At 38.1% G+C, this 16,633-nt stretch overlaps 1 protein-coding gene across 4 annotated transcripts in view; it reads left to right on the top strand.

Moving 5' to 3' along the window:
• The first annotated feature begins 2,130 nt into the window (after nt 1–2,130).
• EPC1 (enhancer of polycomb homolog 1) overlaps nt 2,131–16,633 on the top strand; it is a 111,378-nt gene continuing 96,875 nt past the window's right edge. For 3 of the 4 annotated variants that reach the window (XM_047755334.1, XM_047755331.1, XM_047755332.1), the window contains exon 1: nt 2,131–2,426. In XM_047755334.1, coding sequence (XP_047611290.1) covers nt 2,385–2,426 — 42 coding nt within the window. In that variant the 5' untranslated portion in view covers nt 2,131–2,384. The remainder of the gene's footprint in view (nt 2,427–16,633) is intronic. The other variant, XM_047755335.1, reaches the window with a different exon arrangement.

The raw sequence follows: 16,633 nt of genomic DNA, 5'->3' as shown, positions 1-16,633 counted from the left end.
AGATAAACTTCCTGCTTGTCCATTAATTGTATGTAGCACCCAGCTACTCTATAAACTCTCAAGAACTATTGGAATAAATGTGAAATTATTTATCCTGTATCTTTTGGTGATATTTTTTTCCAAAATATCTCACCTTACATTTTACCTTTACCAAAACGAATGTTGTTCACATTCATGTATTTCATGACTAGTGTCTCAAAATGTCTGAAGAAAATTCTGCTGTAGGGAAGTATGTAACTAGAAATATGCCTATTGTGGAAAATGCACAGAATAGCCTAATCTATAGGTTATAAAAGTATATATATTCATGTACATCCATATACACATATGAATGTACATATATAATTACCTATGTATAATTGTATGTGTGTGTATATATGTATGTATGTATATATATATACACACATACAAATCCATGTGTATATTTAAGGGTGGGTTGAAGGGATGGGAGAGAAAAGGACAGAGCTCAGGTGATGGAAAGACAAAATAGTACATAGTGAAAGTGGCCCCTAGCAACTTTTTTCTGTTGGAAGGAAATCTGCTTAAAATTTTCTTTTCTTGGGAATTTTAGTCTATTCTCTTCATTAGAGGACTTCTTAAGGATGTTTTCCTGATTATAATCACATGTTATTGAAATTTACTCTCATCAGGTAACTACTGATGAGATTACAAAATAAAAAAAAAATAGTTCACTCTCAAAAATGTCCAGATTTAGACAATAAATTAGTCACCCTAACCATAGTTCTTCTAAGAATGTTACCTATTAAATGCTAGACAGAGATAGAAATACCAGAAGGGTGTGTGTGTGTGTGTGTGTGTGTGTGTGTGTGTGTGTAGGGGGTGGGGTAGGGGTCCATAGAAGGCAAATACTTGCCCACTCCTTTCTTTGGCCAATTCCTTTGAACCCCTGGCTCCCTAGAAGTGTGGCTGGCCAACAAGTTTATACCGAATGTGTTCTATTAACACACCCATGCAGAATTTGACACATTTTGATATTTGCTGATTGGGTGGCTTTACATTTACAATCAACTACACTGCAGCATTCATTTCACATTGATTCTTTTTTTTTTTTTAAGTTTTCGACTTCATTTTTATTTGAAAGCCCAGCTGCAACCACCAAATACCTGACTCAGCTCCCAACTAGACACACAGCATCAAATTTCCCAGCCCACTTAATTTGAAAGCCTGCCAAGATAGGTGAAAGACCTTATAAATATGTAAAGCAGGAAGTTCAAATTACAGTCAAGTAAATCTCTAGTGATTGATATTCTTTCCAAAACAATTTTTTAAAAAGACTAATAAAAAAGCAGCACATTTCTAAGAAATCCCTCCCCCCCTTACCAAAAGCTTCACCAACTTCAGCCTGGACAATGTACTTTTAGTACTGTATTTATTTTGGATTTTTACCACTTCCTGGAGGCCGGGAGGAGCCACAGTGGGAGGATCCAAAAAAATTCAGTACCACAGCCATTTTGTTTGTAAGGCTGAGTGGTAGAAATCTGTCAGCCAGTAAAGGTTTCTGAAACAATTTTTAAGAAGGGGGGTGGGGGGAAAAAAGGATGCCTATTGTTTTTTGAGTGTAACGGTTAAAATCATTATTTTATTTGTATTTCCTGCACCAACGGCAGTTGTTACGGCTAACCAATTCTTTTTTTTTTTTTTTTAAGGAGTTTTTTTTTTTTTAAGCTCCCTGAGCTGAAAAGGGTGTGAATTTTGTGCATGGCTTTTCCGGGTACCTTCAGGCTATCCAATCAAATATGTTTCGATAGAATTCATTTTTCAACGGCCACATTTGTATCCAAATTAGACATCGACGTTTGTGAATGACAATCTGCTTAAGAAGAGCGTGCTAGTTAGTCCCTAAAAACCCATAAGCAAGAAAAAAGCGTGTTCCCTAGGCCATCAAAGGGGCCTTTTTGCGAGCTCGCAGGCAGTCGTGGGCGCTATTGTTTTGCAGTGTCACTTCAGAGCAAGCTCAGACTTTGTCATTTGGGTGGCTGTGTTTTTAAAAGCCCAGTGTAAAATGGCACTCACACTGCATTTTTTTCCGAGCTGCAGGAGGCGGGGGCAGCGGGGGGATAGTGCAGACTGTGGGGACGCTGGCCTCCCAGCCAATCAGAGCCCGCCTGCTCGCCATCGCAAAGTTGTTAACCCCAGAGTCTTCTGGCTGCCGCTGCCTCCTCTGCTTTGAATCTTCCGTGGATATTTCTCCGATTTTTCCCAAACGCCCACAGATCTTGGGGAAGCCACCCCATTCAGCCATCGACCATGGAAGAAAGTCTGACTTTTTCTTTCCCAAATATTTTAAAAGATGTTGGAAGCTCCATATGCTGCCTGGAGGCTGTTGTTTCTAGAGACACAAGTATCCAGCCTATATTGTTACAATGCTTTTTCCAGGACTGGCTTCTTCTTTGCCTCCACGAATGGTAAGTTTGTAATTTTAAACATTTTTGTCCTTATGTCTTGGAAGGAGCCACTCAGATTTTTAAGAAAGGATTTTCATTGTGTTTCTTCTCACAAAAGCAATCTTTGTATTTTTTCTTTAGCTTTGATCTCTGCACATTTCCACCTAATCTTGTCTGGTTAAATTTTACTGGAAGAAAGAAATTGGTTTTTTTGTTTTTTTTGTTTTTTTTTTTCAGCCTGTGATTCAAGCTAAATATTTCTAATATAAATTATACTTTAATTATTGCGAGCTAAGGGGAACTCAGCTCTTTCAAGATGGACTTGTTTTGTGCCAGCAATGTTGGTGATGCCAAATATGTGCATATCCTCTTTATAAAAATTATGTATTACCTAATTTGTCCAGGACTAAATGATCAGCAGGCAAACTAGGGATGTAGTTTGGTTTTGTGTTGTTTTAAATAGGCCTATTGTGGTTTTCTTGATGGATTACTTGGATACAAACTACAGAAAAGCTGCCCTTGGTATAATGAAGGTGGAGATTGACATAACCGGGTTTATATTAAGTTATGGCTGTTACTAAATAGTGGATCTTTTATTTGCTGATCAGATCTAAACTTGGGTTCCATGATAGTCATTCTCTGTAGCCCCTCCTTGGGTAATCTTTGCAGATCCTGTTTTTCTCCAAAAAAGGTACATTGGGGAGACATTTTGTAATTTTTGGCATTTTTCTAAATTTTTTTTTTCTTTTTGCCCACGGTGGGAGATCTTTTTTGTTTTGCATTGATCTGTGTTGGTGGCGCTGTAGCTCTCCTCAACAATTTATGTCAGTTTCACTAAAAGAAAAAAGGAGGAAAAAAAAAAGAGGTGGGGCAAGATTTGATCTATTATCTTCTCCCTTTATTTCCTTAAAGAAAGTTCGATTTGGTGCGAGGAAATTATTCGGTTTGTGTTATTTTAATGTTTTCTGCGAACTGTGAACTGTGAGTGAGAACAGACATGTCGTCACAACCCGTCCAGGAGCAGCAGGGACGGGCATGCAGTTTGCAGTTGTGTTTTATCTGATCTGATTATCTCTAGATCAAAATTTCTTCCATAATAAGCTGTCAGTTTACTCTCTCTTTCCTCAGAAACGTCTTGCATTTTCCTTCTCTCACAATACCATCCGTGCTTATGTCTTCTTTCTAACAAAATGTTGGAGTTTTAGTTCACTGAACATTGTAAAAGTTGAATTTCATTTTGAACCTAGGGATTTCTTAAATAAGTATTCTAAGTTTCTCCTGGGAATTTTCTAGGTAATAATGCCTACATTGTTGTTTGTTTTATCTCAAAGTGATATTCGGTTGAATTTATGTGTTTCCTTATTTGAAAAGAATAAGTATTTTGGAATGAGATAATTTTTTTAAGAATCTGTGTACCACTGCTTTTAAATTTAAAGATATTGGTATTCATATATTTAAATGCAGGGTAGATCTTTTCCATCTTTGTTCTTATTGGGAGTTATCTGATTAGAGAATATGGGATTTAGGCCCAAAGCCTCCCAAGAACAAAAATGTACATTACGATATGACATAGTTTTTACTGGTCTTTAGTTGTTTATGGAGATAATAAATATGCCCTTAATTGAAAAAGAAAGTAGGAGAGATCAGTGATTGTACCTAAATATTTTGCCAAATAAAACAAAAACAACTGAAATAGTATCCCAGACAACCTTTTCATATGATTGAATACATTATTTCTTGAGAGAGTAAAAAATTTCTGGAGTTAATATAGTAAGTGTTTTTACTCACTTTGAAATATGTAAATGCTCATTTCACTAATCATTTAAAATGTTGACATAAAAGAATGTGTGAAAATACCTAGGAATAGTATTTCTGATTTTGGTGTCCCTATAATTTATTTATCTGTGTAGGACCCTTGAACTTCAACAACAATTGTGTATTATGCCTATATTTTGTTTATACTTGGCTATAAAAATTTGAGACTGTTCACTGTAACATTTTATCTCCTCATAAAATTTCAATGCCCCCATCAAGCCTAGTTTTGGCATTATAGATTATTTCTAGACTAAAATACTGCAGGTGTAAATACATGATCTAACCCTCTGTGCTGGAGAGTTGAGTTCTCTGAAGTTAATCTACTGAATAAAATATACTTTATTGCTAAAATATTCTGTTATTCAGCTGGTGATTTTTTTTTTGCATTTTAATTGGTGAAAACTAAAAATGTTTGTGTAATGTAGCCCCCCTTTTAAAAACAAACTGATGCTGTGAAGTCCGTATGTAGCTATGCAATGTTCTTTGTTCTCCTACATCATCGACTATTACATCATTGATTATGAGTAATCATTATAGTTACATCTTCACTTTTCAAAATCACCCATAGATATTTATGTTAAAGATATTCTTCTCTGTGTGATTCTTATATCCCTAAAGGAGGAGGTTTAAAATCTGCGAGGCAAAAACCAATTCATTGTTTTATATTATTCTCCATTTTTAAATCCACCTTGTGCTTCATTTTAGCTCTTGATTCTTTGGACGTTAATTTTTTTCCAAATTGGCAACATTTTGTAGGTGTTTAGTTCATGAGTTTGGTGAGATTATGATTAGAATTATTATAATAACCTATGTTTTATCATGAAAAAAAATCTGTATTTATTAAATGTAGTATATAGAGAACTAACTCAGTTTTCCATAGTGACAGTTGCTAGATCATGGACAATAAAATTTTTTTTTTTAATCTTGAAATGTCATTTTAGACAACGATTACATATTTTTTTTCTTGCACACCTTTTTTATCAGAGATAGTAGCAAGAAGCAAAATTGACTGTGTTAAAATATCATTATCATTTTTTTCATCCTGCCCATCCCTCTGATGGAGGGGAGGGGTCAATGAGTAGTGAAATGGCCAAAAAAAAAAAAAAAACAGTTTACAGAAAGAAGAAATAAATGATGTCAATGACATGGAGAATCTGTAAATCAAATTTCAAACAATAAACCTCAGAAAAATGAACTTGAAATTATGAGCTTAATCAATAACGGAAATAAACTGAAATTTTTATTTAGACTTAATGTAGTGAGCCAATATAATTTCCTAGTTTATTAATTTGTATTCATTAGTATTGCTGAAGATTGGGGAAATTTTCAGGTTAGTCGACGTATTGGGAAAGATGCAGTAACAAAAGAGAAGAAATACAGTGATGGTAAGATGACGTATCATGAAATGCTGAAAATATTAGCCAGGACCAATTTAGTAGATCTTGGAGTAAACTTTTTAGAAGAAGGAAAAATAGCTTAAAATTTTATCCTCTGAACACCAAATTCAATACAGACCTGACATTGTATGGTTCTAATTCCACCTTTTTGTGTATACTTACCTGTACTGTTTCTTGGACCAATCATTACATGTTTTGCGAAGGAAGAGATGGGGAAAGAGAGTAAGAGACCAAGTGGGTGTTTTGTGTTTTTTTTTTTTTCTTCTCATCTCTCCAAAAACATTCTTAAATGGAGGCTCTAAGGGGAAAGTAAAGCAAAGATAATGATTTAAGAATAAGATGAGGAGTTCCCGTCATGGTGCTGCGGAAATGAATCTGACTAAGAACCTTTAGGTTTCGGGTTCAATCCCTGGCCTCGCTCAGCGGGGTTAGGATCTGGTGTTGCTGTGAACTGTGGTATAGGTCCCAGAGGTGTTGCTGTGGCTGTGGTGTAGGCCAGCAGCTATAGCTCAGGTTCGACCCCTAGCCTGGGAACCTCCATATGCCTCGGGTGCGGCCCTTAAAAAAAAAAAAAAGAAAGAATGAAAGAAAGAAAAAGATGAAAGGAGTGTCCTTTATACTTGATTTATTCAACATTTATTTTTACTTGGGGGTTTGTTTGTTCTAAATTTCCCTCCTATTATATACAATTATGCAAAAATGCTAGGATACAAAATTAAGAAAAAGAGACAAGTATCCCTGCTCTCATGGAGTTTACAGTCCAATGTGGTTCAACATTTTTTTTGTTGTTGTTGTCGTCTTTCTGTCTTTTCTAGGGCCGCACCTGTGGCATGTGGAAGTTCCCAGGCTAGGGATCTAATCGGAGCTATAGATGCTGGCCACGGCCACAGCAACAGCAACAGCAACACCAGATCCCAGCTGCATTTGCAACCTACACCACAGCTCACAGAAACGCTGGATCCTTAACCCACTGAGCAAGGCTAGGGATTGAACCTGAAACCTCATGGTTCCTAGTCAGATTCGTTAACCGCTGAGCCATAACGGGAACTCCCCCAATGTGGGTCAACATTTTAAAAATATTTTAAATATGAGATCTTGGATGTGGGAGGTTCCTAACTGGGAAAGAAGGCAAAATAAGATTTCTGGGGTAAAACTTTTTTTTTTTGGCCCCGCCCACAGCACTCAGAAGTTCCTGGGCCAGGGATCAAACCCAAACCATAGCAGTAACCTGAGCCACAACAATGACAACACCAAGCCCTTAATTCACTGAGCCACCAGGGAACTCCCTAAGACTTAAAAAAAAAAAAAAAATTCAGTCTGTTTATATAGGATTTAATGTGTCCTATTGAAAGACCATTATTTGGGACACAATGAGGAGAAAATAGCCCTTAGAATTTAGATGTAGCCCAAATAGATGCTACATAAAAAGACAGTTACCTAATGAAAATTCCAACTGCAGAGTGAGAAAAAAAACTTTAACTACTTTGCTTGAGAAGAAAGGAGAGGATCACTCTGGTGATCACATTTGGGATGTGTCCTTGTAAGTTCTACTGAAGGAAAACTTTTTTTTAATGGGGTAAAGCCTCTTTTTTATATAAATTATTTTGCTCACATTGGCATGAAATAATTGCCAGTGTAAATAAAAATTGTGAAAAGGAGCTGGGAAATGCAATTACAGTGCTAAAGGATTATATCAGAATTAAAACATTTATTTTTGTTTTGAAATCTTCTGAAATATTTTAAAGATATTTATATAGTAGAAATTTTGTATAATAAGCATTTATACTTTAACTTATGAAGATAATAGAATTAGACATTTAGCTAATGGTTAATTAGTTAAGCCTATCAGATATGGAGCAGGAAAGTAAGACAGCTGTTGTATACAGATGAATCGGAAGAGAAGGAACTATGCAGTAAGAATTCTCTATGTGTGGTTACGATGACCTCCAGAATAAAGTCACCAAATTATTTTGTCATAGAACCAATTAAGATAGTAATTAATTGCATTATACATCATTTAGTTTGCTTTTGAACTAATATAGCATCATACAGACAATGGTGTTAAACACGAGGACATTTATTATTTTTAACTAAATTAATAATCAGGAGACAAGCTAGTGAGTTCTAGGTTTGGTTCAATAGCTCAGCAATGTTATCAAGTTCCTTGTCGGTCCCATTCTCTTACATTACCATAATGTCAGCAATGTCTTTCTGCTGTAACCCTAAGCATCATATCCAAAGGGAGGAGAGTTTCTCTTATGCATCTTTTTATTTTTTTGTCTATTCTAGGGCTGCACCCGCGGCATGTGGAGGTTCCCAGGCTAGGGGTCTAATCGGAGCTGTAGCCACCGGCCTACGCCAGAGCCACAGCAATAGCAACACGGGATCTGAGCCGCATCTGCAGTCTACACCACAGCTCACAGCAGTGCCAGATCGGAGCCTTGTCTGCAATCTACACCATAGCTCATGGCAACGCCGGATCCTTAACCCCCTGAGCAATCGAGACCAGGAATCGAACCCGCAACCTCATGGTTCCTAGTCGGGTTCGTTAACCACTGCGCCACGACGGGAACTCCCTCTTACGCGTCTTTTTAGAAGAGGAGAAATTCTTTCCCACAGACCACAGTACACTGCTTCTCATACCTCTTCGGCCAGGTTTATAAGAAATGCTCATACCTAAACCCTGTCACTGACAGGGAGACTGAAGTTACCTTAAGAGCTCCTGGGAGGGTGAACATCCGCTGAGTATCCATCCAGTGCTCAGTGTGGCTCCTCCTATTTGCTTTGTGTAAACTTTAACTGCTTTGTAAAAACATTCTTGGAGTTCCTACTGTGGCGCAATGGGATCTGCAGTGCCAGGACACAGGTTCAATCCCTGGCTTGGCATAGTGGGTTAAAGGATCCAGTGTGGCCACAGCTGCAGCATAGGCCACAGCTGTGGCTCAGATTTGATCCCTGACCCGGGAACTCCATATGCTGTGGGGTGGCCAAAAAAGGGAAAAAACAGTTCTTGAATGACAAAGCATGAGTATATGTTTTCATAGAGACCAGACTGGTTACAGAAGCAGCTAATTTAGAAAAACTAAAAATAAACATTTAATTAGAGCTTACTATGTTCCAGCCTCTAGGTTAAATGCTACCTTTAGTAAATATCTCCTTAAATACTCACACAAACTTTGGAGATAGCACAATTAGTATACCCATTTTACAAATGAGGGACCTGAGGCTTAAAGTTTCGCTTCAGGTTACACAGTAAACGAAAACGCTGGCGTCTGAACCCAGGAAGTCTGAAATCAGAGTCTATGTACCTGCCTATTCTTCTATACTATCACATTGGATATTTGTAAATTTATGTGCTATAAATCAGCATTTTATTTTTCTTTTTGGTCATCCTGTGACATGTGGAGTTCCCAGGCCAGGGATCAGATTCAAGCTGCAGTTTCGACCAATATCACAGCTGCGGCAACACTGGATCCTTTAATCCACTGTGCGGGCCTGAGGATCAAACCTGCATCCTGGTGCTGCAGAGTGCAGCCAATCCCATTGTGCCACAGAAGGAACGCCAGTCAGCATATTTTAAATGCACTGTATGATATCCCTGTGTAAATTAATCCTCTAGTGAATAACTTTATAAATCTAATAATCTTTCTTAAATAAGCAATGCCCACCTGATTGATCAGTTGTATGTAGCTGAGTTTTTGCATGTTGAATTTACTGAAGACACATGTACCGCATCATCTCTCTTCAGGAACTTCTCATGAAATTCTTTTAGAAGCTGAATTTCTAGAGGGACAAGAAACTCAGTGAGGCCTTGTTGAAGTGAGCGAATTTGTGATTTATAACACTAGGTCAAAAGAGAATATTGGCTTCTGTTTCACAACATACAAGGTCAATTTTATGTACAAAATGTTTCCATCTTTACGGTCTTCAGGATGTAGGAAAGTTCCCCTCTGGGACATTCTGGGGGGGACCTAGTGTACTCTGCTTAGTGGATCTCAAACTTGAGTGTGCACCAGGACCATGTAAAAGACAGGTGGCTGGGCCCCTGCCTGGGGTTCCTAGTTCAGTTGATCTGGGATGGGGCCTGAGGAGTTCCAAGCTCCCAGATATTGCTGATGTTGCTGGTCTGGGGACCACCCTCTGGGACACTGCTCTGGAGAGTCAACTGGTATCTGCCATGGTGAATATTTTGACTTTGAAATACACCAAACTTTAAAGGGTATCATTAAATACATATGAATAAATACATAGGTAGAATTGAATAGGTGGTCGGGACAGCTTCATTGACTTTTTTTTTTTTTTTTTTTTTGCTTTTTAGGGCCACACTCATGGCGTATGGAGGTTCCCAGGCTAGGGGTCAAATCGGAGCTACAGCTGCTGGCCTACGCCAGCAATGCAGGATCTGAGCTGTGAGGACAGCTTCATTGAGAGCTGAGCGATCACATGAAGGAGGATTCTTCTTATGCCTCAACATGAACACTTGAGATTTATTTTTCCAGCAATTCATATATGTGTGTATTTTTAACTTAAAAAGTAGTAATCCATAATTTACAAATTATTATTGTTGTTATTATTATTATGCTTTTATGGCCATACCCATGGCATATGGAAGTTCCTGGGCCAGGGAATGAATCTGAGCCACAACTGTGACATATGCTGCAGCTTCAGCAATGCTATGTTCTTTAACCTATGAGCTAGGCTGAGGGTCAAACCCGTGCCTCCACATTGACTCAGACTGCTGCAGCTGGATTCTTAGTCCACTGCCACAGCAGGAACTCATAGAAATTATTTTTAGAAGCAAGTAAAAATAGAACTTAGTTGCACCCAACAGCCAGTTACATTTGAAAAACACTATGTATCTGCGACATTTTGCTGGCTTTTCTCAAGAGTTAATCCCACCAACCACTGATGATCCACATTCATTAAAAGAACGTGGTTTTGATGAGACAGAGAAAGAGAGGCTGCCATGCTAGTGACCTATATTTAGCTCTGAAACTCAGGCCACTGCCTCAATCCACTGGAAACTCTCCATCCTCCCAAGACAGAGGTCACAACCTCCAGTTGAAAAACACTGTCAGTTCCAAGGAGCAAAGAGGAACTTTCCAAGAGTTCAGTGGGTTCACTGCTTCGAGACTTGAGAAATATTTAGTTCTAAGACTTTTTGCTCATTTTTTGTTGAAGTATGAAGTCCAAGAAGCTAACCTCCAACCTAAATGAGTAAGAAACATCCTTAACATTTCCAGAAGCCTGTGTAAGCTTGGAGCTCTCCTTCTATCCACCAGAGGCCTCATCAGGAGGCTGGGATGAAGGACCCTGAAGAGACAAGTTTGGACTGGTTTTGTCCACTATCAAAAAGAGTCGCTCAGCACCTGTGTAATGATAGATTCGGTTCATTTAAAATGGCCTAAAACTGGGGGTTCCCATTGTAGCTCAGTGGGTAATGAACCCGACTAGTATGTATGAGTATGTGGGTTCGATCCCTGGCCTTGCTCAGTGAGTTAAGGATCTGGTGTTGCAGTGAGCTGTAGTGTAGGTCACAGACACAGCTCAGATCCTGCGTTGCTGTGGCTATGGTATAGGCCAGCAGCTACAGCTCTGATTTCAACCCCTAGCCTGGGAACTTTTGTATGCCACAGACGCAGCCCATAAAAGAAAACAAACAAACAAACAAACCAATATATAGCAATGTCCATAATTGCAGAAAGTTCTACGGGAACTTTAGACCATGGTAGGCTCACACTGTGGACCAGCGGTTCTCAACTCTGTCTGCACTTTAAATCACCAAGAAACTTAAAAATAAAATTCTGGGAGTTCCCTTCGTGGCTCAGTGGTGAATGAACCCGACTAGGATCCATGAGGATGTGGGTTCGATCCCTGGCCTCACTCAGTGGGTTGAGGATCTGGCGTTGCTGTGGCTATGGTATAGGCTGGCAGCTGTAGCTCTGACTCAACCCCTAGCCTGGGAACCTCCATATGCTGTGGGTGTGGTCCTAAAATAGCAAAAACAAACAACACCACCACCACAAAGTTCCTGCACCCCATCCTCAGAGATTCTAGCTGGTGTAGGTGGTGGGCATACATATTTTCAGAAAGCTGTCCATAGAATCCTAATACACTCAAGTTAGGGCTGAGAATTGGTGACACTGTGGAAGAAAGCTGCTAAAGCAAAAATTGGGAAGGTCCGTAGATAGTGTTGCTACTTCTCATCTCAATCTTTCAAAAGCAACAATCCGTCTGCTAGGAAGTGAGGAAGGTGCAAATGGAAAGAATAACTGGACAGTTCTGTCAACATGTGTTGACTTCCTAATGAACACCAACTTTATTTGGAAGAGAAACAGCTCAGTTGCCATGCATGAGTTATTAGTTACTCGATGCACTCAAGAGTGAGTCTTGGAGTTCCCATTGTGGCTCAGTGGATTGAGAACCCAAAAAGGATCCATGAGGAGGTGGTTCTATCCCTGGCCTCATTTAGTGGGTTAAGGATCTGGTGTTGCCATAACTATGGCATAGCCAGCAGCTGCAGCTGCAATTTGACCCCTAGCTCAGAAACTTCCATATGCCTCAGGTGCAGCCCTAAAAAAAAATAGAAAAAAAAAAAAGAAAAAAGAAAAAAGAGTGAGTCCTGTATCTAGAAAGAATATTCTTAAGTTAATTTGAGTTTTTAAAAAACTATGAAATTGAAATATACCCATAGGTAGTTCTTATGTTTTAAAATTTATCTTACAAATCTTATCATATTTATGAATCTTGCAAATTTTAGAAATCACGATCCTTTAAAACGTGGTCTCATTTATAGCATGATTTAATTAAACCCCTCCCAACTTTTTATATACATTTATACATTGACTGGATCCGATTGTCTACTTTGGTACCTTAGCAAACATTTTCAAGAAGTTAAGAAAGTCTTACCCATTCATAAGTTTAACCTCTAAGATATGGTGATTCTGAATTCTCTTTAGTGACTTAACACTGCCTATAACTTAGTAGGAGTTCTACTTAAGAGTGTAATAGGCTGACCTCCTACTCCATTGGGTCAAAGGTTCTTAAAGAGAACAATTACTTATAATAAAAAACATTTCTGTATTTCCTTACCTTCTAAGGAAAGAGTTATGACTTACCAGACAGTCTGGGATGTTACCTCCTTTTTATTTTTAAAAATTTTTTATGGTGGCACCTGTGGCATATGGAAGTTCTTGGGTTAGAAGTCAAATAGGAGCAATCGCTGCAGGCCTGGTGCAGTGGGTTAAAGGATCTGGTGTTGCTGCAAATGCAGTATAGGTCGAAGCTACAGCTCGGATTCAGTACCTGGCCCAGGAACTTCCATGTGCCATGGGTGCAGCCATAAAAACAAATAAATAGACACATAAATAAATAATCTAGAATAATGCCTGACATGACATAAGCACCTGTATGTGCTTTAAGTTCATTTTCTCATAGACACTTCTGATTTCGGGGATCAAAATAGGCCTTATGCGGTGTGACAGGAATTAAAAAGATCACCCCATTCAGGTGGAAGGTTGTTGTGGTAGTGGGGTTCCTATTACCCTCTCCAGGTGCTCTACCAAAAGTCAGTAAGTCAGCTGGCCTTCCCAAGAAATAAGGTTCCTTTGTTAACTGCTCTTCACTTTTTTAAAGGATTTATTTAATAATCTTTATTGAGCTGCTTCTACATCAAAACAACTACATTGTCCAGAGCCTTAAAGGATTAAAGGGATAACAGAAATGAAGCATTTGGGCGTTGGGGTAAACTTTACAGAGAAGGTACTTTTGACCAGAGCCTTGGAAGATGGGTAGGCTTTCAACATTTGGAAATTGTGCAAAGACATTTGGGGTAAAAAACGCAGTGTAAGCTTAGGCAAGGAGGAGAGAAAACACTGTGGCACTTGAAAATACCAGCCAGACGTCCATGTGGGTAGAGTGTAGGCAGGAGTGCATGGGGGTTAGCGATTTGGCAAGACAGACTCACGAGGGCAGCCTAGAACCAGCACAGGGAGGCTTTGGAATCCCAAGCTTGGGAATCTGGATGTCAGTTAATGCCCATAGAGCATTTGTTCAAATGCTTGTAACTGCCCAGAAAATGGTGATGGGGCAAACGGGGTGGGGAGGCAGGAGGTGACATCTTTCTTATATTAACCTGTTTACCCATTAACCTGGCAGAGGAAAACTCTAGGGGTCTGGATCTCTGGCCAGATAAGTGTTGATGAGAAGAGTAAAGAGAAGTAAAAAACAAAGTTTGGGACAATTTTCAGTTAAGTGTGGACACTGAGCAGCAGGGGGCAGCATGAGGGCACTGCAGAGTTGAAGGAATGCCTAAGGGATTTATTTGCTTATGTTGAGTATTTCTTGGCAATTATGAATTCATATCTATAAGGCTACTCATATTGATAATAGTTTAGTATTCTTTCCCCCAAAGTGAATAGTAATTTAAATAGGAAAAAAAGAAAAGTAACAGGCTGGCTAATGGCAGCATGACATTGCTGTTCATTTGAGAGCATAAAAATAGATGTTTTTTCTATGTATTATTTCCATTCAAATGACTAGGAACTCAGATGTCATATAAATTTTTAAAGTATGCATTTCAATTGGAAATACATCTTTATATGATGCCTTTAAGATTTTGCATTTTTCCAACTATTACATTTAGAATGGATAAGCAATAAGGTCCTATTATATCCAGTCTTTTGGGATAGACAATGATGGAAGAATATATGAGAAAGAGAATGTGTATATATGTAGGACAGGGTCACTTTGCTGTACAGCAGAAATTGGCACAACATTGTAAATCAACTATACTTTAATGAAGATTTTACATTTTTTTTTTTTTGGAAGTACACTTGTTCAGCTACCCTGTGTAAAAGGAACTAGCAAAACAGTGGGGAAAATGTTGAAAATAAGATGAGTTAAATAATGAATAGAAATTTGAATATATATTCTATTTTACCTACCAAATATACAGAATTTCAATTTTTGGGGTTTTTTTTATGATTCTAAAATTTTATTTAAAAGCCATTTTTTTTTCTTTGTAGCTAAATTTAAAGGAATTCCTTGGTGGTCCAGCCATTAGGATTTGGTGCTTTCACTACTGTGGCCTGGGTTCAATCCTGATCTGGGAACTGAGATCCCACATCAAGCCACTGAACACTGTGGCATAATAATAATAATTATAATAATTATTATTTTAATTATAAATTTAAAAATAAAATTTGAGACTAGCTACACTAAATGTCAGAAGATTTTTCTGGTACTTTTTTTTTTTTTGTGCTTTTTTTTTTGCTTTTTAGGGCCACACCTGCAGCATATGGAGCTTCCCAGGCTAGGGGTCTTAATTGGAGCTGCAGCTGCCGGCCTCTACCACAGCCACAGCAATGCCAGATCCTTAACCCACTGAGCGAGGCCAAGGATTGAGCCTGCGTCCTCATGGATGCTAGTCAGATCCATTAGTCAAGATGGGAACTCCTTTTCTGGTGCTTTTTAAAAAGTTTGGATGGTCAGTGATGTTAAGAGTGGGAAATTGGAAATTTTGAGGTAGACTCTCTTTAGCTCTGGAGGTTACCATGCAAAAGCTACATTTCACCCACCAGCAAACCTCTTCCTCTTCAAGTGTGTGAGGAAGATGCTATTACACTGCTTTACCCTCTGCATACTGAAGGAGGAACTTTCTTCTCTCTCTCTGTTCCTTCCTGATTCTCTTCAGTGTTCATCATACATGTTTAGGAGGTCATGATCCCTGGGTGGGTCTGCTCTCTCATTTCTCCTTGTTGTGTGTGCTTTCCTTGTCATTGCTACAACACCCTTTAGTTGTCACTTTCTTTTCTTTTCTTTTTTTTTTCTTTTTTGGCTGCCCCACGGAATATGGAGTTCCCAGGCCAGGAATCACATCTGAGCGATAGGTGTGACCTACGCCACAGCTGCAGCAACACCAGATCCTTTAACTCACTGTGCTGGGCTGGGGATCAAACCTGCATCTAGGCACTGTAGAGCCACTGCAGATCCCATTGCACCACAGCAGGAACGCCTAGTTGTCACTTTAAATAGCCACATAAATCAATGGCTGACTAGTCCATGATTGTAGAATGTTGATTTCCAACTTCATTAAGGAAAATCTGAAATGATGAACAAACTTTTGGTCTAAAATCATTAACCTGAAAAGTAGTTCTTTTTCTCATTTTATTTTTAAATTAAGTAATTGTTTGAATTAAAGTATAGTTGATTCACGTTGTTCCATTTTCTGCTGTACAGCAAAGTGACCCAGTCATACATATACATACATTCTTTTTCTCATATTATCTTTGAAAATTAGTTCTTAAATATCATGAAAAGAGATGAAAACAAACTACTCTGTAGATTTATGAAACATTTCCTGTATATTTTATTTCAATCGTTTGTAAACCTGAAAATGTAAAGATATGAAATTATTGTAAATGTTCCTTTTGAACGAGGATACTCCAGAATATACACAAAGGACAAAAAACTTAATTCCTGTGTGTTTTTACAGGAATTAATTTCATTAAAGGCAATAACATCTTTTTCTTTTGTATCTCCCATGGTTCAAAACACAATGCTTTCATAGAGATGGGACCTAATAAATGAAACAAGTGTTAGGAAAACTTATATATATAGTTTATAAAACAAAATCAGGTTTTTTGATGTAAAATTTAAATGTACTCTTCATGATTTCATTATATTTCAAACTGTTAAATTGGTTAAATTATTACTATTGCTGTTGTTACTGCTGCTGTGTGGTGTTTTTTTTTCTCGGTACCTGGACAATAATATCATGCCAATTATTTTCTTAATTTATCATATAGAAATTCCCTGCATTTTTCCAGTGAGATTCTCAGATGAATTTCAGATCTTTTATTCCCAGACTTCATTATTTTGACCATTTCTGCTTCACCTTTCGTTTCAAAGTTTGTATCTTTCTTTTCATATTAATGCCAAATCTTTATTTTCCACTTTTAATGATATGTGTGTAGCTACATGGATTTTTCAGATCACATTTGACCACACTTAGGG

Source organism: Phacochoerus africanus, chromosome 12 (assembly GCF_016906955.1).
Source record: "Phacochoerus africanus isolate WHEZ1 chromosome 12, ROS_Pafr_v1, whole genome shotgun sequence".
NCBI lineage: Eukaryota > Metazoa > Chordata > Mammalia > Artiodactyla > Suidae > Phacochoerus > Phacochoerus africanus.
The sequence above is the reverse complement of the archived record's forward strand: the minus strand, read 5'-3'. Positions and strand labels throughout refer to the sequence as shown.